Here is a 17,724-nt window from a genome sequence, read left to right as displayed (position 1 = left end):
TATCTCCTAATACTCAATCCCTACTCATATTTTCCTGATTTTTCTCAGGATTCTGTTCAAGTTGATTGGTTTGAATCAGGATCCACCTAAAGTCCACACATTGCATTTGGCAGATGTGTCTTTAGATCACTTTTAATCTACTGGGACCTTCTTGGAACTTTGTAAGCCTGGGAGAGCCTTAGATGGTACAGAGAAGGGGCAGGGCTTCCTGCCTCCCAGGGTAATATCAGCGTCCCTCCAGGTGCTGGTACTGTCCTGATTTAATTTGGAAAAGAAGGGAGCTTTCCATTCCTTGCATCCTGAGCATAAATAATCTCATTGAATTATCACAACAAACCCATAAGGTAACAGCTATGCCTAATTTATAGATGAAGGACAAGGAAGGCTTTCCAAGTAAGTAGAAGTGACTATTTAATTGGGAAGTTTCACCTTTTGTTTCTCTTCAGCATTTCTGTTTGCTCTGGGACAAGAAACAGGGGCAGCTGCTGCCACTGAGAGCACAAGGCCCTCTTGCTAGTGGATTCCACCTGGGGAACCTCTGAGAGTGAAAGCGGGGCAGCTACGGAGACAGCAGGCGTAAATTGCACGTGTACTCGCCTGCATGACATTTCGGGTTGTTCCACATCCTCACCAACACAGCATGTTGTTGGCTTTTAATTTGTGCCTTTTCATTACTCATAACTACCACGGGTATCTATAGTCTTTTTGTTCCCATTGCAATTTAAAAAAATATATATTTTATTGGTTTTTTTACAGAGAGGAAGAGAGAGGGATAGAGAGTTAGAAACATCAATGAGAGAGAGACATCGATCAGCTGCCTCTTGCACCCCCCCCACTGGGGATGTGCCCACAACCAAGGTACATGCCCTTGACCGGAATCGAACCTGGGACCCTTCAGTCCGCAGGCCGACGCTCTATCCACTGAGCCAAACCGGTTTCGGCTGCAATTTTTTATTAAAATACTTTATATGTCATAAATGTAACACATGATATGTAGAAATATGTGCATATAAGATGTGAAAAATAATAGAATGATCCCTTATATGTCAAACATCAGCTTAGGAAATAGAAAACCAAGAAAATCTTTAAGGCTGCCTGTTGGCCTCTCCCCAAATGCATCCCATCCATTCTTACCCCCATGGTAACCCTGCCCTAAAATTTTTTAAATTTAATTTTATTGTTTAGAGATCCTGAATTTTTAAAAAATATTTTTTATTTATTTCAAAGAGGAAGAGACAGAAACATCAATGATGAGAGAGAATCATTAATCAGTTGCTGGCTGCACACTCCACACTGGGAACCGAGCCTGCAACCTGGGAATCAAACCGTGATCTCCTGGTTCATACCACTGAGCCACCCCAGCTGAGCTATTGCTTCTAATGCTCCACAGGGGATTCTAGTGAGTGGCCAGGGTTGAGAACCACTGGCTGGCGAACCTGTAAATCCCAGGTCATACTTGAATTTGTTCTCCTTAGACATAGCTCATTTTCTTAATGTATTATTTAATTTAAAACTATATTTTGCTTTTGTCCAAGTCTTGTCATCAACTTTCCTTTGCCAGCAGGAAGCGAGCAGAAAGGGACCAGATTATTATGACCACCTGACGTTTGTAGGCAAATTAGCCGTAAACTGCATCGTATGGAATATGGAAGCCGAAGGCCTGTTCGAACACCTTTGCTGTCTGCAGTTACCAAGATAAAATGTCTCCAATTCGCACAGGAACACAAGGATTGGACAGTCGAGCATTGGAAAAAGTCATGTAGTCTGGTGAATCATGTTTCCAGTTGCATCATGCAGATGGCAGAGTGAGAATTTCTCAGAGATGGCATGAAAGCAAGCACCCCACATGCATGAATGTAACCCTTCAAGCTGGTGGGGGCAGTGTTATGGTTTGGGGCATGCTTTCCTGGCATGATTTGGGCCCTTTAATTCATGTGGAACAATGTCTGAATAGCACAACATACCAAAGTATCGAGAGAGAGAATTGATTGGCTGCCTCCTGCATGCCCCTCACTGGGGATCAAGCCCGTACCCAGGTATGTGCTCTCGACCAGAATGGAACTGGGGACCCTTCAGGCTGCAGGTTGACGCTCTATCTACGGGACCAAACCAGCTAGAGTTTTTTGCTTTTTAAAAATCTAAAACCACTACAACATTATAGGGAGCACAATCTGGCTAATAGCAATTAATTTTAAGTCAGTGAATTCAAGGTCTGAGGCCAAGTCCCTCATGTGTGGATGTGAGAATGCCTGTCTTTCTGAGAGGCCCTCCAAGCCCTCAGCAAGCCCCAGTGCACTTTTAGGAGGGAATGGTTAAGGTAATGAGGCAATATGACTCTCTGAAGCACCATAAAGATGGCCTCATCACTGTTTTAAAGCCCGTAAGTGGTTATAAAAGCTTTTACTTATTGGTACTCCCTATGTGTCAGATACATACACTACCAGATACGTACATTATCGCGTTTATTCTCAGCAACCATGCAAGGCAGGCAGGTATGAAAAGTTCTACCTTAGAGATGTGGAAACTGAGGCTCAGAGAGGTTCAGGGGCTTGCCTGAGGTCGCAGTGAACTGGTAGTGGAGGTGGGATTGCCACCTCCTCCGGCTGAGGCCAAAGTTCCAGTTCCCTATCCTGGCTGACCCAATCCCAGGAACTTCTCTTCTTCCAGATGAGTCTCATTGGCCCTTCAGTTTCTGCCTGCCACGTTCCTGCCTTGGCTTCATTTCTATGAAAAGCAACATGATTTCATTATGTGCTGAGTCTTCTTCAGCAGCAGAAAGTGAGAGGTGGGTGTGACAATGTGGTGGGAAGTCTGTGTTTTCCCACTCTGGGCTGAGATTCTAGGCCACTGCACAGAAAAGGCAATTCTGCGGCCTCTGGTGTTGCCAGCTCTAAGGGTAAGAGAGAACATTCCCTGGGGCGGGGCCACCACTCCTGAACCTCTTTCTCACTCCAATTTCTAGGGAGCAGAACAGACCCCTCTCCTGAGTTGTAGCCCCAGGACGGTGAGGCCTAAAGCCCCAGTGATGGGGACGTGGGTGGATCCTATAGCCGTGAGGGAGGAAAAGTCTGACCTCAGGAAGCAGGTCAGCCTCCAAAGCACTTTGGACTTCCCATCCCCTTAACATTCAGAATTTCCGCAGCGTGTGCCCTGATTTCATGCCCACTAGGTAATGAGCATCAGTGTAGGCCTCCTCCTGTCCTGGCAAAGGGCTTTCCGTGAGTTCTCAGCGGGAAGGACACTGCTGCTCTGTGCTCATTAGGAAAAGGGAAGCAGGGCCGCCCACAGCATGTGCTGCTCTTCAGGGGACTGCGCGGATTGTTCTAAAAAAGGAAATTGGTGCAAACGAGCTTAAATGAAGCAGAATTAAAGCTGGCAGGTAGTGTAGCAGCTGCTGGCAGACAGGTAAACAGGATGGAAAGGGCAAGTGAACAAAGAAGATGAAGTCAGGTGTGGGGAAGAGGTGGCCCCAGGTCTTCAAGACAAGACAGGAGAGCAAAACATCAGCCTCAGGGCAGAGAAGGCCTGGCAGCAGCAGCTGGTGCTGCGGGCCACAACCTACCACCTGGGAATTTCAACTCAATTCCATTAAAACGGAGTGCCTGTGAGGCAGCAGGCCCTGTGCTAGGTACTGAGGACAAAGCAATGAACAAGACTCACAGGTCCTGAGCTCAGGGACCAATGTTCTAGTGAGATGAAGGAACAGGGGAGAGAAAATAAATAAGATTTCAGTTAATGGTGATAGCTGTGAGAGTAATGAAAAGGGATGATATATGTGAGTTTGTGTGTGAACTCTTAAGAATGGGTAGTCAGGAAGGCCTCTATGAAGGAGCGGACAAGGGGACACTGGGTGTAGTCATTAAGGAAAAACATCTACATCCCTTCCTATGGGAAGGAAATACTCAGACAACCAATAGTTACCGTTTCCGTTGCTTCTATATCACAGCCTGGGGAGTCAACTCAACCTTACTTGTGGGTGAGGGGGCATAGCTCAGACAGAGGCAGTAGCAGAGGAAATTCTCAACTGCCAGCCTGAAGGGAAGGCCAAGATTCCATCATTTACTGAGCAATTGTTACGCTGCTCATATAGAACTTAACTTAAAAAATTGGTTTTCCTTTGGGAATACTTGAGATCTACAGAAAAATTATGAAGATATTACAGAAAATTCCTATATAGCCTTTACCCAGCTTTCCCTGTGGTTATTATCTTACCTAACCATAGTGCATTGGTCAAAACTAAGAAATTGACAGTGGTGCCCTGGCAGGATAGCTCAGTCCAATACACTACAGTTGTGGGTTCAGAAAGGTCTCTCCCTGCTCAAAAATTTCCCCGTGCTTGAAAACACTGAACCCAGAGAGCACAGTATACGTGTATGTACAATGTGGCATACACAGATCCTCATGGCTCATCCCACCCTTCCCTCTGTCCCCACACACGCACTCCTGCACTATACTGGCAAACAGGGACACCCAGAGCTCCTTTCAGGTCCCTGAACATAACATGCTCTCTTCCTCTCTCTACCTTGCACAGGCTGACCCCTCCAGAACCCTTCCCATCCTGACAGCAAACTGACTCCACCAGCAAGCCCACGTCTCCTGGAGAGACCTTCCCCAAGCACCTTGTACATTCCCAGGCACAGTGCCATGCTCTTGGTCCCACTGATGCTCCAGCAGCCAAACCCCCATCTTCATCCAGAGGAAGCATGGGGCAGACACTTTGTATCTCACCCATGGCCCTGGTTTCATCCCAGTGGTGAAAGGAACATCAAACCATGATGGCCAGCCCTCCCCATGGGCCCTCTCCAGCTAGGGAGAGGAGGAACAGTCTGGAGGATAAGGAACATCTGTGCATGGGACCTGCTGTGCAGGCCAGGAGTGAAGGAATCTGGCTCTAAGGCCAAGTTCCACTAGGTACCAACTCTTTTACCTTTGGGCAAGCCACTTAGCTCTCTGTGCTTCACCATCCTCAGCTACAAAACTGATTAACCAATAAGGACCTAGCATGTTGTATGCAGTAAATGCTCAGCAGATGCTAATTCCTCCTAGATTTATTTCATTCACACCTGGTCAGCGAGACAGGGAGGAGGCAACAAAGACACTGAGGAAGCAGTAGAGCTACCTGCTTCTTCCCCCTGCAAACCATCGCTCAGCCCTCTCCCACTCTCCTGGGATGGCAGCAGCAGCCAATGCGGAGTGTGGGGCTCAGGTGTGTGGGGCCCAGGCTGAGTCAGCTGATCCTGCTTTTCTTCTGCTCATTCCACATCCTTGGTGCAGATATAAAGGAACACCCACATTTGTGAGGTCTTGCTGTGCCAGATGAGTACAGAGCTGAGGGCTATGATATCACACCCATTCCCACCAGGAGGCTGGAGTTTTGCCTCCATGTTACTTAAGTACAAGATGATTTAGCCAGGGTTGCCCAGGAGACTGACATACAGAAAACACGCCATTCCCCTCTCCTGGATCTCAAGTTGAGAAAGTCCTGCCCACCACCCTTGTACTGTAATTGCAGCCTGTTTGCCCCTCTGTGGGGCTAAATCACTGGGTAAGACCAATTTAGGATCACAAGGACCCTCTATTATACACCTGAACAGTTACATGGAGCCCGAAGCTTCACTCTGCTCATCTTTGCTCAAGTCTCGCTTATGCTTAGGTTGTACAATGCACAACCCACGCAACTGCACACAGCAGCTCAGAGGAGGAGTCTTTAGTATTTCAGGTGTGCTACTTATTGTTAAACCAGCCTTAACTGTCCCCCATCTCCTCGGACTTCTGCCGCCAACCTTTGGCAGCCAGACACCTTAAAGAAGTGATCTACTTTGCAGGGCCCCTGGCCTCCCACTCTCTCACTGACCCCAGGCTCCCCTCCAAGATCACTCCCCAATTCCAGTCTCCTGAGCTCCCCTCCTTCACCTCTCCTTGGCATTGTGTGATCGCTTGTGCTGTGGGAACCCCAGGGATTCTCCCACTTCTCATCTTCTTACTCCGGCATCAGAAACACAGCCCTCATTCCCTCAAGCCATGACTGAGCCACTGCCGACACATCCTGCCTGCCCTGAGTCCAGTCCTCTGAATCTGTCCGTCTTAGTGAGGCAGTGCAGTCCCCTTCCCAGAGTATGAGCTCACTAGAGCCTGGCGGTGGTCACACTGCCCCGAGGGCAACAAAGCCTGGAGGGCTGTGGACGGTACAGGAACCTTGTGCCTTTGGCTTCTCTCCCACCTGAGCTTCCCCTAGTCTTGCCATCCCTGCCCTAACCCAACTCCTTGCCAGCTTGTAGCAAAGAGAGATGTCATCTTTTCTTCTATTCCCTTCCCCTCAGCCATAGGTGGCAAACTGGTGGTTCACATCACATTTTGTTTGGATTGCCAACTCTTTTTTTTTTTAAGTTTCAATTAGTTGCTATCATTTAATAATTAACCAACTTTACTTAAGAATCCAGACTTCTACTTTCTTTTAAAAAATCAGATCTGGCAACACAGGCCCACTCTCCTACATGGTGACACCCAGCTGGAGCTGCTCTCAGTCGTGGCCTTTCTGTGGGGCTTGCTCTCTGGGTCCTGCACTTTAAGCCTCCCAATGGCCCTAGCCACTCAGATCAGCAGCGTGGCCTCTAAACCGTACCTCTGCATGAGGCAGTCCAGGGGGAAGGAACAAAAGCCCGCAGGTCCCAGCATGCAAAGGAGGGCAGAGCAGGGCAAGCAGAGGCAGGGCGGAGAGTCCCAGTTGGGAGCCACATCCCAGCCTCTCTCTATCACTGTTTATTGCTAGCAGCATCCCAGGCATCCTGTGTGTTCTGTCCTGGCTCAGGCTCCCTCTGGGGCCAGGCTGCTGCAAACACGTAGCCTGCTGTCCACTGCTTCAGAATGCTCCACGTCCTATTGGAGCTGGGCCCAGGGCCTGAGGCTTTGTCCAGGGCTTGAGTAGCAATGTGGCCTGTAGGTACAAGCCTCCTTTTTTATTTTTTTTTAAAGTATTTTTTAAATATATTTTTTATTGATTTTTTACAGCGAGGAAGAGAGAGGGATAGAGAGTTAGAAACATCGACGAGAATCGTCGATCAGCTGCCTCTTGCACACCCCCTACTGGGGATGTGCTCACAACCAAGGTACATGCCCTTGACTGGAATCGAACCTGGGACCTTTCAGGCCGCAGACTGATGCTTTATCCGCTGAGCCAAACCGGTTTCGGCAGGTACAAGCCTCCTTACTGTCCAGCCAACTCAGCCAAGTGTGCACCAGGGGGTAGCAGCCTTGTCACAGTCCAACATGATGTTGAGAACAGTGCACGGGGCCCCACCCACAGACAGGGCTGTACGAGCATCCACACGGTACTTCACAGTGTTCAGACCTCCCTCCCGGTCCACCTTGAATTGTTCCTAGGAAGGAAAAGGGGAGAGAGCATATATTCAGGGCTTGGAAGGAGCCAGCTGTATATGGATGCCCCAGGACCTCATCATCAGAGGTTCTGTGACCCAATGAAGACAGGCGTGCCGCTCACAGCTGTGAAGGCTCTCCCGCAGCTGTATGCCCCAGTAAGCAGGAGAGCAGGGGTTTTCATTTCACTAGTGTGGCTCCTAGAGAAGAGCTGTTTGAGGGATGGGAACTCTTGGGTTGCAGGTCCGCCTGGGATTCTGACATCTTCAGCTGAGTCCCCTCCACCCAGCCTGCATGGGGGTCATCTGACCCAGGTCGCAGGACCCATAGCAGCCACCAACCAGGGAAAGGTACCCAAACAAAACGCCATCGACTGAGCTGGGCCAAAAAGGAGTGGGAAGAGCCATTTTGACTCAAGTAGAACTTGGTGAAATGCTTGGGCCTGCTGGCTCCCCCATGTCACCGCCTTTCTATGCCTGATCAGGGAACCAGTTAGCACCTGTTTTTGAGCTGCAATGCGCTTCTGGTCCCTCTTCCGCCAGGCTGGGTCATGCAGGTGGTGAAATGTCTTGTATCCAGTTGTGATTCCCGAGGGGCGGAATAGCTGAGGCCAAAGGAAATTGGGTTAGGCCATCCCTCCTGGAGCCCTGGCCCTCACTAGTCCTCTGGGTCCCACTGCCTGCCACAGGCCACAGGCCAGGGCCTGTCTTCCCAGTATGCAGAAGAGGTGTGCTAAGTTGGGGGCAGGACTAGGATCAGAATCACCTGAGCACATATAAAACATATAAAACCTTAAAAAAAAAAAAGAAAAGAAAAAAAAAAAAAAAGAACCAGCTGAGGATCTTCAAGCGGAGGGCAGAGAAGGGAGCCTCAGGGCAGCCATGATGGCTGAGGTGGTGGTAGGGGACCTGCGGGTGTTACCTGGAGCCCAGCTCTCTTGATGCGCCGGTAGAATTCATCGTCCTCACGACCCCAGCCCCAGAAGCGGTTGGACATCCCGTTGCACTAACACAGAGACAGACAGCGTCACTTGCCTCATCCGCCCGGTGTGCTCTCTAGTCTCTTACCACTCAGATGCAGTTCCCACAACCTCTGCAGTATTGGGGGGACAGTCAGCACATCCCAGACCCTGTGCCCATGAAATGGGGCCTGGAACTTGTGTGAGATTATTTGTTTCCCTCAAATATCTGACTGGCAGGAGGGCACCTCTCTGGGAAGCTGGTAATGGGCACAAATACCAATTCCTGCTTGCCCCTTCCCATTTCTTCTGGGCTCAGCCCTGGTTTCTTCCTCTGTGTGGGAGAGGAACAGTTGGGCTCTTTGGCAGATACCAGTTTTTGCTACCAGATTAGGGACTTCATTTACATAAAGCTGGCTTTAGTTTTGTGAGGAGCAGGAGACTCAGGTCTAAGCTACTCAGTTCTTCCCCCTCTTCCCCACAGTGACTGACTCAGGGATGGGCCCAGGACACAGGTCAGGCCAATCAAGAGCCTGTGTGGAATGGCTCTGGGACTCCTGTCTGGCTGTTGGAGAGGGAGCTCCCTCTTCTGGTAGACTTGGGCCTAGACAGATACAGACTGCAACTACAACCACCACCCTCCACCCTGAGTATCTGGAAAAAAATCCTGTCTAAAGAGGGTAGAAATGAGAGAAAGGAGGAAAGAGAAATGGTGCCCCAGTGACACTGTCTGAAGCTGGGCAAGCCACACAGGAAGCAACACCCTCCTCTCAGCCCCAGCCAGACTTATCCATTTTAAGACCCAATGAACCCAACTTTTATGAAGCCACCTTTCACGGGCTTTCTGTGCTGCGCCTGAATCCTCCCTAACAGACCTGCTTGTTCCTGCTCCTCTCTCCTGTCTCTGGCTGCTCCTGGGTTCCCTGCTGGGCCCCCAAACTGCTGCTCCTCCTGTCAGCGCCCCCACCCAGGTGGGCGCTCCCTGGCTCAGCAGAAAGGCTGGCTGGGCCTCACCAGCTGGTAGTGCTGCTTGGAGAGCAGCAGGATGCCGCCGACATAGGTCTTGTAGTGGTAGATGGGGTGGAGCTCTGGGGAGGCCACATGGAAGGGCCCCGCCTCAGGGAAGCCATAGTCCAGCTCCTCGTTGAGAGGGAGCAGGTCCACGTCGTGCATGGCGATGTAGTCTGTGCTGTTGCTGCTCTCCAGGAAGCCCACATTGATGAGTGCCGCCCGGTTGAACCTGTACAGGACGGCCAAGGCTGGGCAGGGTACAGGCAGCGAGCTGGCTCTCCCCAGACTCTGCAGGAAAGCCCGTCCTCTGCACCACCCACCCTGGGCCTATGCTGCCCTCCAGGCGACACTGATTTCACTGTGGAGCTATCCAGCGTCACATCTCCTCCAGTCATCGCCCAAATGTTCACTGAGCACCTGCTATATGCCAGAAACTGCTGAGAGCATAGGATATAACAGTGAAAATCAAAGCCCTGCCCTCAAGGAGTTGATATTCTAATAACAGGAGATACAAAATAAACAAATTAATACTTAAGAAGCCATATAGTGGTAAGTGTTGTGGGAAAAAGCAAAGCAAGAGGTCAAAGCATGAGGTGGTTGTTCTTTTAGAGAGGTGGTCAGGGTAACAGGGTGAAGGGTGAGTAGAAACCCGAAGGCCAGAGGGATTGAGCCCTATGGAAATCAGGGGAAGGAGGCTCTGAGCAGAGGAGAGAGTGCTTACCAAGGTCTGAGGCAGGGCAGACACCAATGTGGCCAGTAGTGAGTGAGCGGGGCGTAGAGGATGAGGTCGGGGGTGACAGGCCCCTGATGGGCTTAGGCTTTGGCCATGATGATACGGGGAGCCACTGAAGGGCTTAGAGCAGAGGCATGACACACTGTGACTTAGGGTGCAACAGGATCCTCCAGTTGGGGTGTTGAGAAGAGATTGGAGGAGCGAAGTGGAAGCATAGAGGTGAGTTGAGAGGCCATTACAATAATTTAGGCAAGAGATGACAGTGATTTAGCTCAGGGGATGCAGTGAAGACGGTGAGAAGTGGGCAGGTTCTAGTTGGATTCTGCTGATGAACGATGTCCCGTGTGAGGCAGAAAGAAAAGTAGAGAATGATTCCAAGGCTTTTTGGGCTGCATAACTGGCAGCATAGAATTGCCATTTCCCAGTTGGGGAAGAGGCAGGGGAAGCTGATCTGGGCAATTCAGCTTTGATCAAGAAAGCTTGAGGTGCTTCTGAGCCCAGTAAATGGAGAGCTGCGTAAGCAGATGGATGTGCAGGTCTGGAGTTCAGGAGAGAAGTCTAGGCTGGGAATACAGCCTGGGGAGTCACCAGAGTAGAGATGAGACCTAATGTTCTGAGCCTGGATGAGATCCCCCAGGGGGTGACTGTAGCCAGCAAGGAGACACTCAAGAGCACTGAGACCAAGAGACCGGGGAGATGAGGCAGAACCTGGAAAGGTGGGGAGGGCAGCCAGTGAGAAAGGAGGAGATTCAGAGAGGGCTGCCCTGGAAGTCAGACAGTTGTTTGAGGAAGAAAGAAGTAATCCATTTGGGAAATGCTGCTGAGATGTCTACAGAATGAAGATGATTAATAAGGTTCATTGGTGATGTCAGTGAGAGCTGTTTTAGCAATGAGGGGAGAAATGGGAGGAGTTTTGCTATAAAGGGGAGCAGAGAAATGAGGTGATAGCTGTCCCCCGCTTTAATAAAGGTACTCTCAAAATAAAAAGAAAGAAAAAATTTGGGGTGGTGGGCACATGGTCCTATATACAGATTTTGTAAATTAGTAATCCACACATGTAACCAATATGTTCATGTAGACTAATGTCACCCCAAGAAATTAAAAAGAAAGAAAGAAAGAAAGAAAGAAAGAAAGAAAGAAAGAAAGAAAGAAAATTGGGAGTATCTGGACTACAGGGCCCAGCAGAGTCTAGGAACTGTTGCGAGTTTCCAGAGGGAAGGAATTGAAGGGAAAGGTGGGGGTGAAATGCGAGATGCTTCAATTATGATTATGGAGAAAAGATTTCGGTATGTGCAAAGATTTCAGGATAATGCCAGACTGTGAACAACTTTAAAGTCATTGTATTGACACTCTTCGCCTAATCCTCACCACCAATCCCCTGGCAAGCCCTGTCTGTGCTTCCTCCATCCCTTCTACGTGCTGGCCAAGTCTTCACCATCTCAGACAACTGCAGTGACCACCCACAGCTCTTCCTGCTCCTCCTCTTGTCCTGGTACAATCTACTTCACACACAGCACCCCTATTTTAAAATGGAAATCAGATCAGGGCCCTCCCCAGCCCCACTTTCCCCAAAGATTTCTGTCAAACCCAGTGAGAAGGGTCCCACCTCCTTCCCTCCTGCCACTGACCTAGGTGGCCCTTCGCAGGTCTGAGGCCCACCAGCTGCCGGGAAAGGGAGCAGGCCCTGAGAGGGCTGGACACGGTGACACCCCTGGAGAGGGGAGCAGGGGCTAGCAGTCCCTACCTGAAATGATCCACCTGGTTGAGCACGTAGATGTGGTGTGGGATCTTCTTCCTGATCAGGAAGCGATGCATGTGGGGCACAAAGACCAGGAGCTCCTCAAAGCGTTCCCGGAAGGGCACCAGCACTGCCAGGCGGTGGGGGCCCCATGACGGATCTTCTTCCCAGTGCTCAGGGGGCGGCTCTGGGGGACAGGCCCGGGGTGGACCTGGGGTCTCCTGCCCTTGTTTCCTGGCTGCCCAGGCCACGTCACCGGAGCAGCTGAGCTGCAGCCAGAGCAGGGAGAGGAAGCCCAGTAAGAGACAGGCAACGAAGAGGTGGAAGACGGAGCATTTCCGGGGAAGGCTGCTGGGAAGCAGCCTGGACCTGGGACAAGAGCAGGGATGGTCAGAAGGGCAGGTCTGGTCTGGGACCGGCACAGACCCCTTCTCTGGCTTCCCTACGAGCAGGGCTGGTCTGCCTAAGCACCTGGGAATTAGTGCAGAAGCAACTTTAATACTTTTTCTCATGCTGCTACCATGTGTCAGAATACAGCCCATGCCCCCGCCTCCAGAAAGCCCTCCAACCACTCCTGGGTCAAAGAGCTGCCCATTCCTTGATGCTTTCTTATCTTCTGTGAATGAGCCCTGGCCAGACCATGAAGGCTGGGATGAGGCTCCTTGTATCTGGCACTTGCCCCACCACAGGACAGTGGTTCCCGTCCTGAGCTGATGGCAGGAGCCTGGACTTAGAGACCTCACCCAATGCCTCCCACACCCTGCATGTTCACCACCTGCTGAAACGTCGGCTTCATCCTGCTTCTCACACCAGAAAGCTCCCCAAGATCTGGGTCTGTGCTGGCATCAATCCCCAGTCAAAAACCCCAATGTTTATTTTCGGAAGATCAGGCCTGCCCGCAAATCAATGCAAGGCCCAAACTGGCAGTGGCAGTTCCTGAACAAGTCTCAAAAGCTTCAGTCCAACAGGCAGCCCATGCGACAAGAGCTGAGAGATGGACTCGGGAAAGAAAGATTGGGGCTGCGGCTAGCACCCCGGCTCATTTCAGAAACTGGGAAGACAGCTGGTATCTTAAACGCTGCAGTAGTGTCGAGAGATTGGCCTTTAGGTTAGAAAATACAAAAAAACAAGTGAATTCACCTGATTCTTTTGCCTTCTCTCTGGAAGTTCCTGAGGGTAGTGAAGGAGGAGCTGAGGAATCCAAGAAGAGGGAAGCTTCCTCTGCAGGATGCCCCATGAAATAATCAGCAAAGCAACCTCTCTGAGTCACCATGCAGCTCCCAGGCTTATAGATTTTACTTCCTAAGTGTCCCTTGACCCTTCCTCACATACTGTCTCTCTTCTGTGCTCAGGTCTCATTGGTCCTTGTCCAGCTCAGACCTCTTCAAGCTCATGGATGATCCCCTTCTGTTTACAAGAAAAAAACCCAATCCCTTGGCCGGACAGTCAAACCCCTCTGTGACCTGACCACTCATCCAGTGCTATCATTTGGCCAACTCTGAGCTTCTCTGCTCAACATATTCCTTCCTGCTCCAGCCTCACACAGCCTGCTGCTTCCGCCTGAAATGCCCTTCCTATTCTCTATCTGTCTGAAAGCCCCTCACTGATCCTTCAGGGCCAAACTCCAATGTCATGGCCAGCACTGCCCATCTTCTCACGTATACAAACTGAGATACATGCATCTTCTGTGTTTCCATGGCATCTGGTACTTCACTCTGGAGAACTTAGAGGTTTGTAATTTCCCAAGTCCCTGCTTGGCTTCCTCATACATAACCAGGCTCCTGTCTGTGGCTGCAGCACCAGACACACAGCAGAGGGTATGCTAAGTGAGTTACAGGAAGGGTTCAAGCAGCCAGGGCATGCTTTAAGTTACACCGTTAGAGCCACACCAGCTCCTGCCTCTATAATGGCACAACTGCCAACCAGAAAGCCAGCAGTCCTGAAGCCAGGGCCAGGTCCCACACACAGCAGAGAGGGCTGGGCAGGACACCTTCACAGGGGGCTTCTGACTTACCCCCCATTGTCCTGAGGTGGGGGTTTCCGATGGGGAGCAGAACCCAATCCTGCCAGTGGCCTGGGAAGGCTGGAGTCTCTACTGATTCTCCCTCTGAGCTCTTTCTGGGGGTGGGGTGGAGACCGGGGACGTGGACATGGGGAACTATCCCACCTTCAGGGGAAGAAGCAATGACCATTATCCAGAAAATGGCACGAATTGGGCATTTCACGCATTTTCACATGCTGTTTCCTGGGTCTAACTTTTCCTTCCTACCAGTATCACATCCCCATTGGGCACCCTCATCCAGAGCTGTTAAAAGTCTAAACTGCTGAACAACTTAATTCAGAGCTGAATCCCAATTCCTTGGGACAGTGGACAATACTGAGAAGTTGCCCTGATGCCACCTGATGGCAAACTCCAGATCTGTAGTCCCATCGGCTCCCAGGGCCCAGGCCATCCTGCTCTGAGGGGCAGACCAGACGAGGTTTTTTCTCCCTCTTCAACCTGTGCCCAAGACTAGGAAAGAGAAGATTCAAATCGAGGCAGGCTGGCTCCACAGCCAGCACCCTTCATTGCTACATTGGCCTGCATCTGTTGCATGGATCCTAGTAACCCTGTGTCAAAAGCAAGAAGAGGCATCAGTAACTTTTTCGAGAACACAGTTTTTTCCCAAAGGTCTATGGAAAGGGATCAGGAAATGAAAATTTTCCTCCACTACCTTTCCTTTCTTCTCTCACACAAATCAAAGAGATACAAGGTTTGAATACTCAAATGCTCTGATGACAGTACCTCCAAATGACAAGGGTAAGTGGAAGGTACCTCCCCTGTGCCAGGCACAGTATCAAGGACTTTCCGTTTGTCTCCTTTAGTCCTCATATAGCTCTCTTCCCGGTTTCAGAGATGGAAAAGTTGAAGTCAGAAAGATTAAGTGATATGTTTCTGGCCACATGACGATTAAAGAGGATTTCTGTCCAGGGCTGACTCCACAGTTCGGGCTTTCTTTCTATTATATTCCTGTCTTCTCACTTCAACACCAACTCTGAAAAATCTCCAGAGATACAGAATTGTGCCCACTATATTCCAGAACCATTTGGTACGTGGCAAAGTTAAGAGATCTAAAGGGAACGAGGTATCACTCACTGGATGAAGACTCGCTATGGGTTCTAGGTGAGAAGAGTTTTGGGGGCACATCTCAAGATTGAAGTGTCCTCCCAAATGTAGACAACTAAAAAGACCCATCTCCCCAGTTCTGCCTTCGTGGTAAACATTAGCTAAGCTCTGGGCCAAGGCCATACCTAACACACGGGGAACTGAATCGGTGTCAAGTGCGGAGTGCCGACTGTGTGCCAGGCAGCGGCCCGCCGGGCGGAGGGACAGAGCCTCTGTTCGGTGTGCTCTCTGGGTGGCCCGGCAGGGAAGGGGAAGCGGGAAGGAGGGAGGGTCTGAGGCTACAGGGATGTGATGGGGAGGTGGAAACCAGAGAAATGGAACACAGACTCCTAGACCAGGGACAGAAAGACAGAGGTCCATTCAGAGAGGTCAACGGAGTCACTGACCAGCACTAAGATAGAGAGGCCAGAGGAGAAACTCCTAAGAGAAAACGACTTGCAAAGAGAGAAACAGAAACTCACAAAGGGAAGTGTTAACGGAGAGATGCAGACCCAGGGGTGACGGAGCCCTGCAGTGACATAGACTGGAGGACCCAGAGTCAGACACCCAACGACAGAGACTCGGTGACCCACAGGAAGAACCGCAGACCCTCAGGGAGCCCCGCAGAGAGGAGGCTCGGCGGCCTCGGGCTCCCAGACTCCGCCCCGCGGCGGGTGAAGATCGGCCCCCGGAGGACAGGCCCGGGGCCGCCGCCGCTCACCTGCCGTCCTCCCAGGGCAGCTGCGCCGCCTTCCTCCGGGAGGGGAGCATCGCGGGGGTTGGCGCCCGCGCATGGGGCTCGAGCTCCCGGCCGGGCAGCCCGGCCTCCTCGGCCTACGCGGCACCTCCGCCTCCCGCCCCGCCCCAACCGGCCGCCCCGCCCCTCGGTCCTGCGGGTCCTCCGCTCCGGCCGCGCCGGCTGCTCCCCGGAGCTGGGGCGTTTAAGGTTCCGCCTGTGGAAAAACACGCGAGCACGACTACCACTTGGCGGCTGACTGCCCCCGCTTCTTCACATCCCAAGAAACTGAGGCCCCAGAGGGGGCACAAGTCACTGGGCTGGGGCTGGACTGAAAACTCCAGACTCTCAAACCAGCGCCCGGGGGTAATGTGCAACTTCCTCCTCCAAGGGAAGGCAAGGAGCTTCTGGGCCTCCTGGCTGTCAACTCAGGTGCCTTCTTCCTCTGCAACAAGCTTGGAGGACCGCAAAGCCAGGCTCAGGGCTTAGTCTTGCGTTCAAGAGATGCCCCATGGAGTTAGAGCCAGGCACTACAGACAGATGGACTGGATTCCAAACTTGACTCCCCCAATTCAGCTATGTTTGGGGGCAAAACAAACTCTGTTCCCTCTCCTAAGTGCCTGATCTACATGATTGCTGTGAGGACTAAAGGAAAAAATAAACTTGGTACAGAGATGGGCACAATAGATTTAGATTTAGTTGTCTCTTTGGGCTTCTCTTGGCAGTGAGTTTCTCAGACTTTCATAGAGGGAATCAGAATAAGGACGTAGGTCACAACTCAAGAAATCTGCATTAAGTATGGACTTTAGTTAAAAATAATGTATTACTAAATTCACTAATTTTTAATAAAATTGTATTTATTGATTTCAGAGAGGAGATATAAACATTGATGAGAGAGGCATCTATCAGCTACTACCTCCTGCATGCCCCCTACCGGGGATGGAGCCTGCAACCTTGGCATGTGCTCTGACCTGGGAATCAAACTTCCTGGTTCATGGGACAACGCTCAAACAACTGAGCCACCCGCCTGGCTCCATTCATTAATTTCTAACAAATGTATCATACTAATATACGACGTTAATAATAGGGGAAACTTCCTGGTTGGGTTACAGGCTCAATCCTCAGTAGGGAGCATGCAAGAGGCAGTTGATTCCATGCTACTGGTTAAGCCCATCAATATCCTTATCCCTGCCTACTCAAGGATTTCTGTCCTTCCCACACCTGCAGCATTCCTATTTTTTAAAAACAAAACTGTATTCTAGCCCTAATCGGTTTGGCTCAGTGGATAGAGCATTGGCCTTCAGACTGAAGGGTCCCAGGTTCAATTTTGGTCAAGGGCATGTACCTTGGTTGTGGGCACATCCCCAGAAGGAGGTGTGCAGGAGGCAACTGATCAATGTTTCTCTCTCATCAATGTTTCAAAGTCTCTATTCCTCTCCCTTCCTCTCTGTAAAAAAAATAAAAAAATAAATCAATAAAATATATTTTTTTAAAATCAGAAACCCTTCATTCTAACTAGGCATTTCCTTACAGCACCATGACAAGTCTATCCTGAGTCCACCTACTCTGGAAAGGCAGGGATGGCACTTCATGAGGGAGCTGGCACAGAGAAGTGGTGTGGATTTGAACCCCAAACCAATTTATTTGTTGTATGTTCTTGGGCAAAACCACTACCCTCTGCTATGGGAAGGTATGGAGAGGATAAAAAGAATGAAGTTCAGCACCATGTGGCTCAGTGGATGAGCATTGACCCATGAACCAGGAAGTCACGGTTCAATTCCCAGTCAGGGCACATGTTCAGGTTGCCAGCTCAATCCCTAGTAGAGGACATGCAGGAGGCAGCCAATCCATGATGTTTCTATCCCTCTCTCCCTCTTTGAAATAAATAAAAATATATATTTAAAAAACAAAGATTGATGTTCAAAGGTGGGTCCTCAACTTGGAATGTGAAGTGCTTTGCCCACTGGAAGAACTGACATTCCCTGAAGTGTTATGCCCACTGATAGTAGAGTAACTTTACATTGTACAA

General features: G+C 50.5%; 1 protein-coding gene across 2 annotated transcripts; it reads right to left on the bottom strand.

Annotated features, from left to right (window-relative positions):
* Positions 1-6,972: 6,972 nt before the first annotated feature.
* B4GALT7 (beta-1,4-galactosyltransferase 7) lies at positions 6,973-15,842 on the bottom strand. Of its 2 annotated transcripts, XM_084886689.1 has the most exons (7): positions 15,681-15,842; positions 13,829-13,981; positions 11,821-12,183; positions 9,347-9,572; positions 8,296-8,379; positions 7,874-7,978; positions 6,973-7,376 (listed from the first exon to the last, which is right to left on the bottom strand). In XM_084886689.1, the coding sequence occupies exons 1-7, from the start codon at positions 15,728-15,730 to the stop codon at positions 7,221-7,223; spliced, it is 1,137 nt and encodes a 378-aa protein (XP_084742815.1). In that variant the 5' UTR covers positions 15,731-15,842; the 3' UTR covers positions 6,973-7,220. The 2 variants fall into 2 exon arrangements, with proteins under 2 accessions (XP_084742815.1, XP_084742816.1); XM_084886690.1 differs by lacking the exon at positions 13,829-13,981 and having other exon boundaries at positions 15,681-15,840.
* Between the last annotated feature and the right edge of the window lie 1,882 nt (positions 15,843-17,724).

The sequence above is a fragment of the Pipistrellus hanaki genome (genome assembly GCF_964339955.1).
Source record: "Pipistrellus hanaki genome assembly, chromosome: 5".
NCBI classification, from domain to species: Eukaryota; Metazoa; Chordata; class Mammalia; order Chiroptera; family Vespertilionidae; genus Pipistrellus; species Pipistrellus hanaki.
This window is presented reverse-complemented; position numbering and strand designations above follow the sequence as displayed.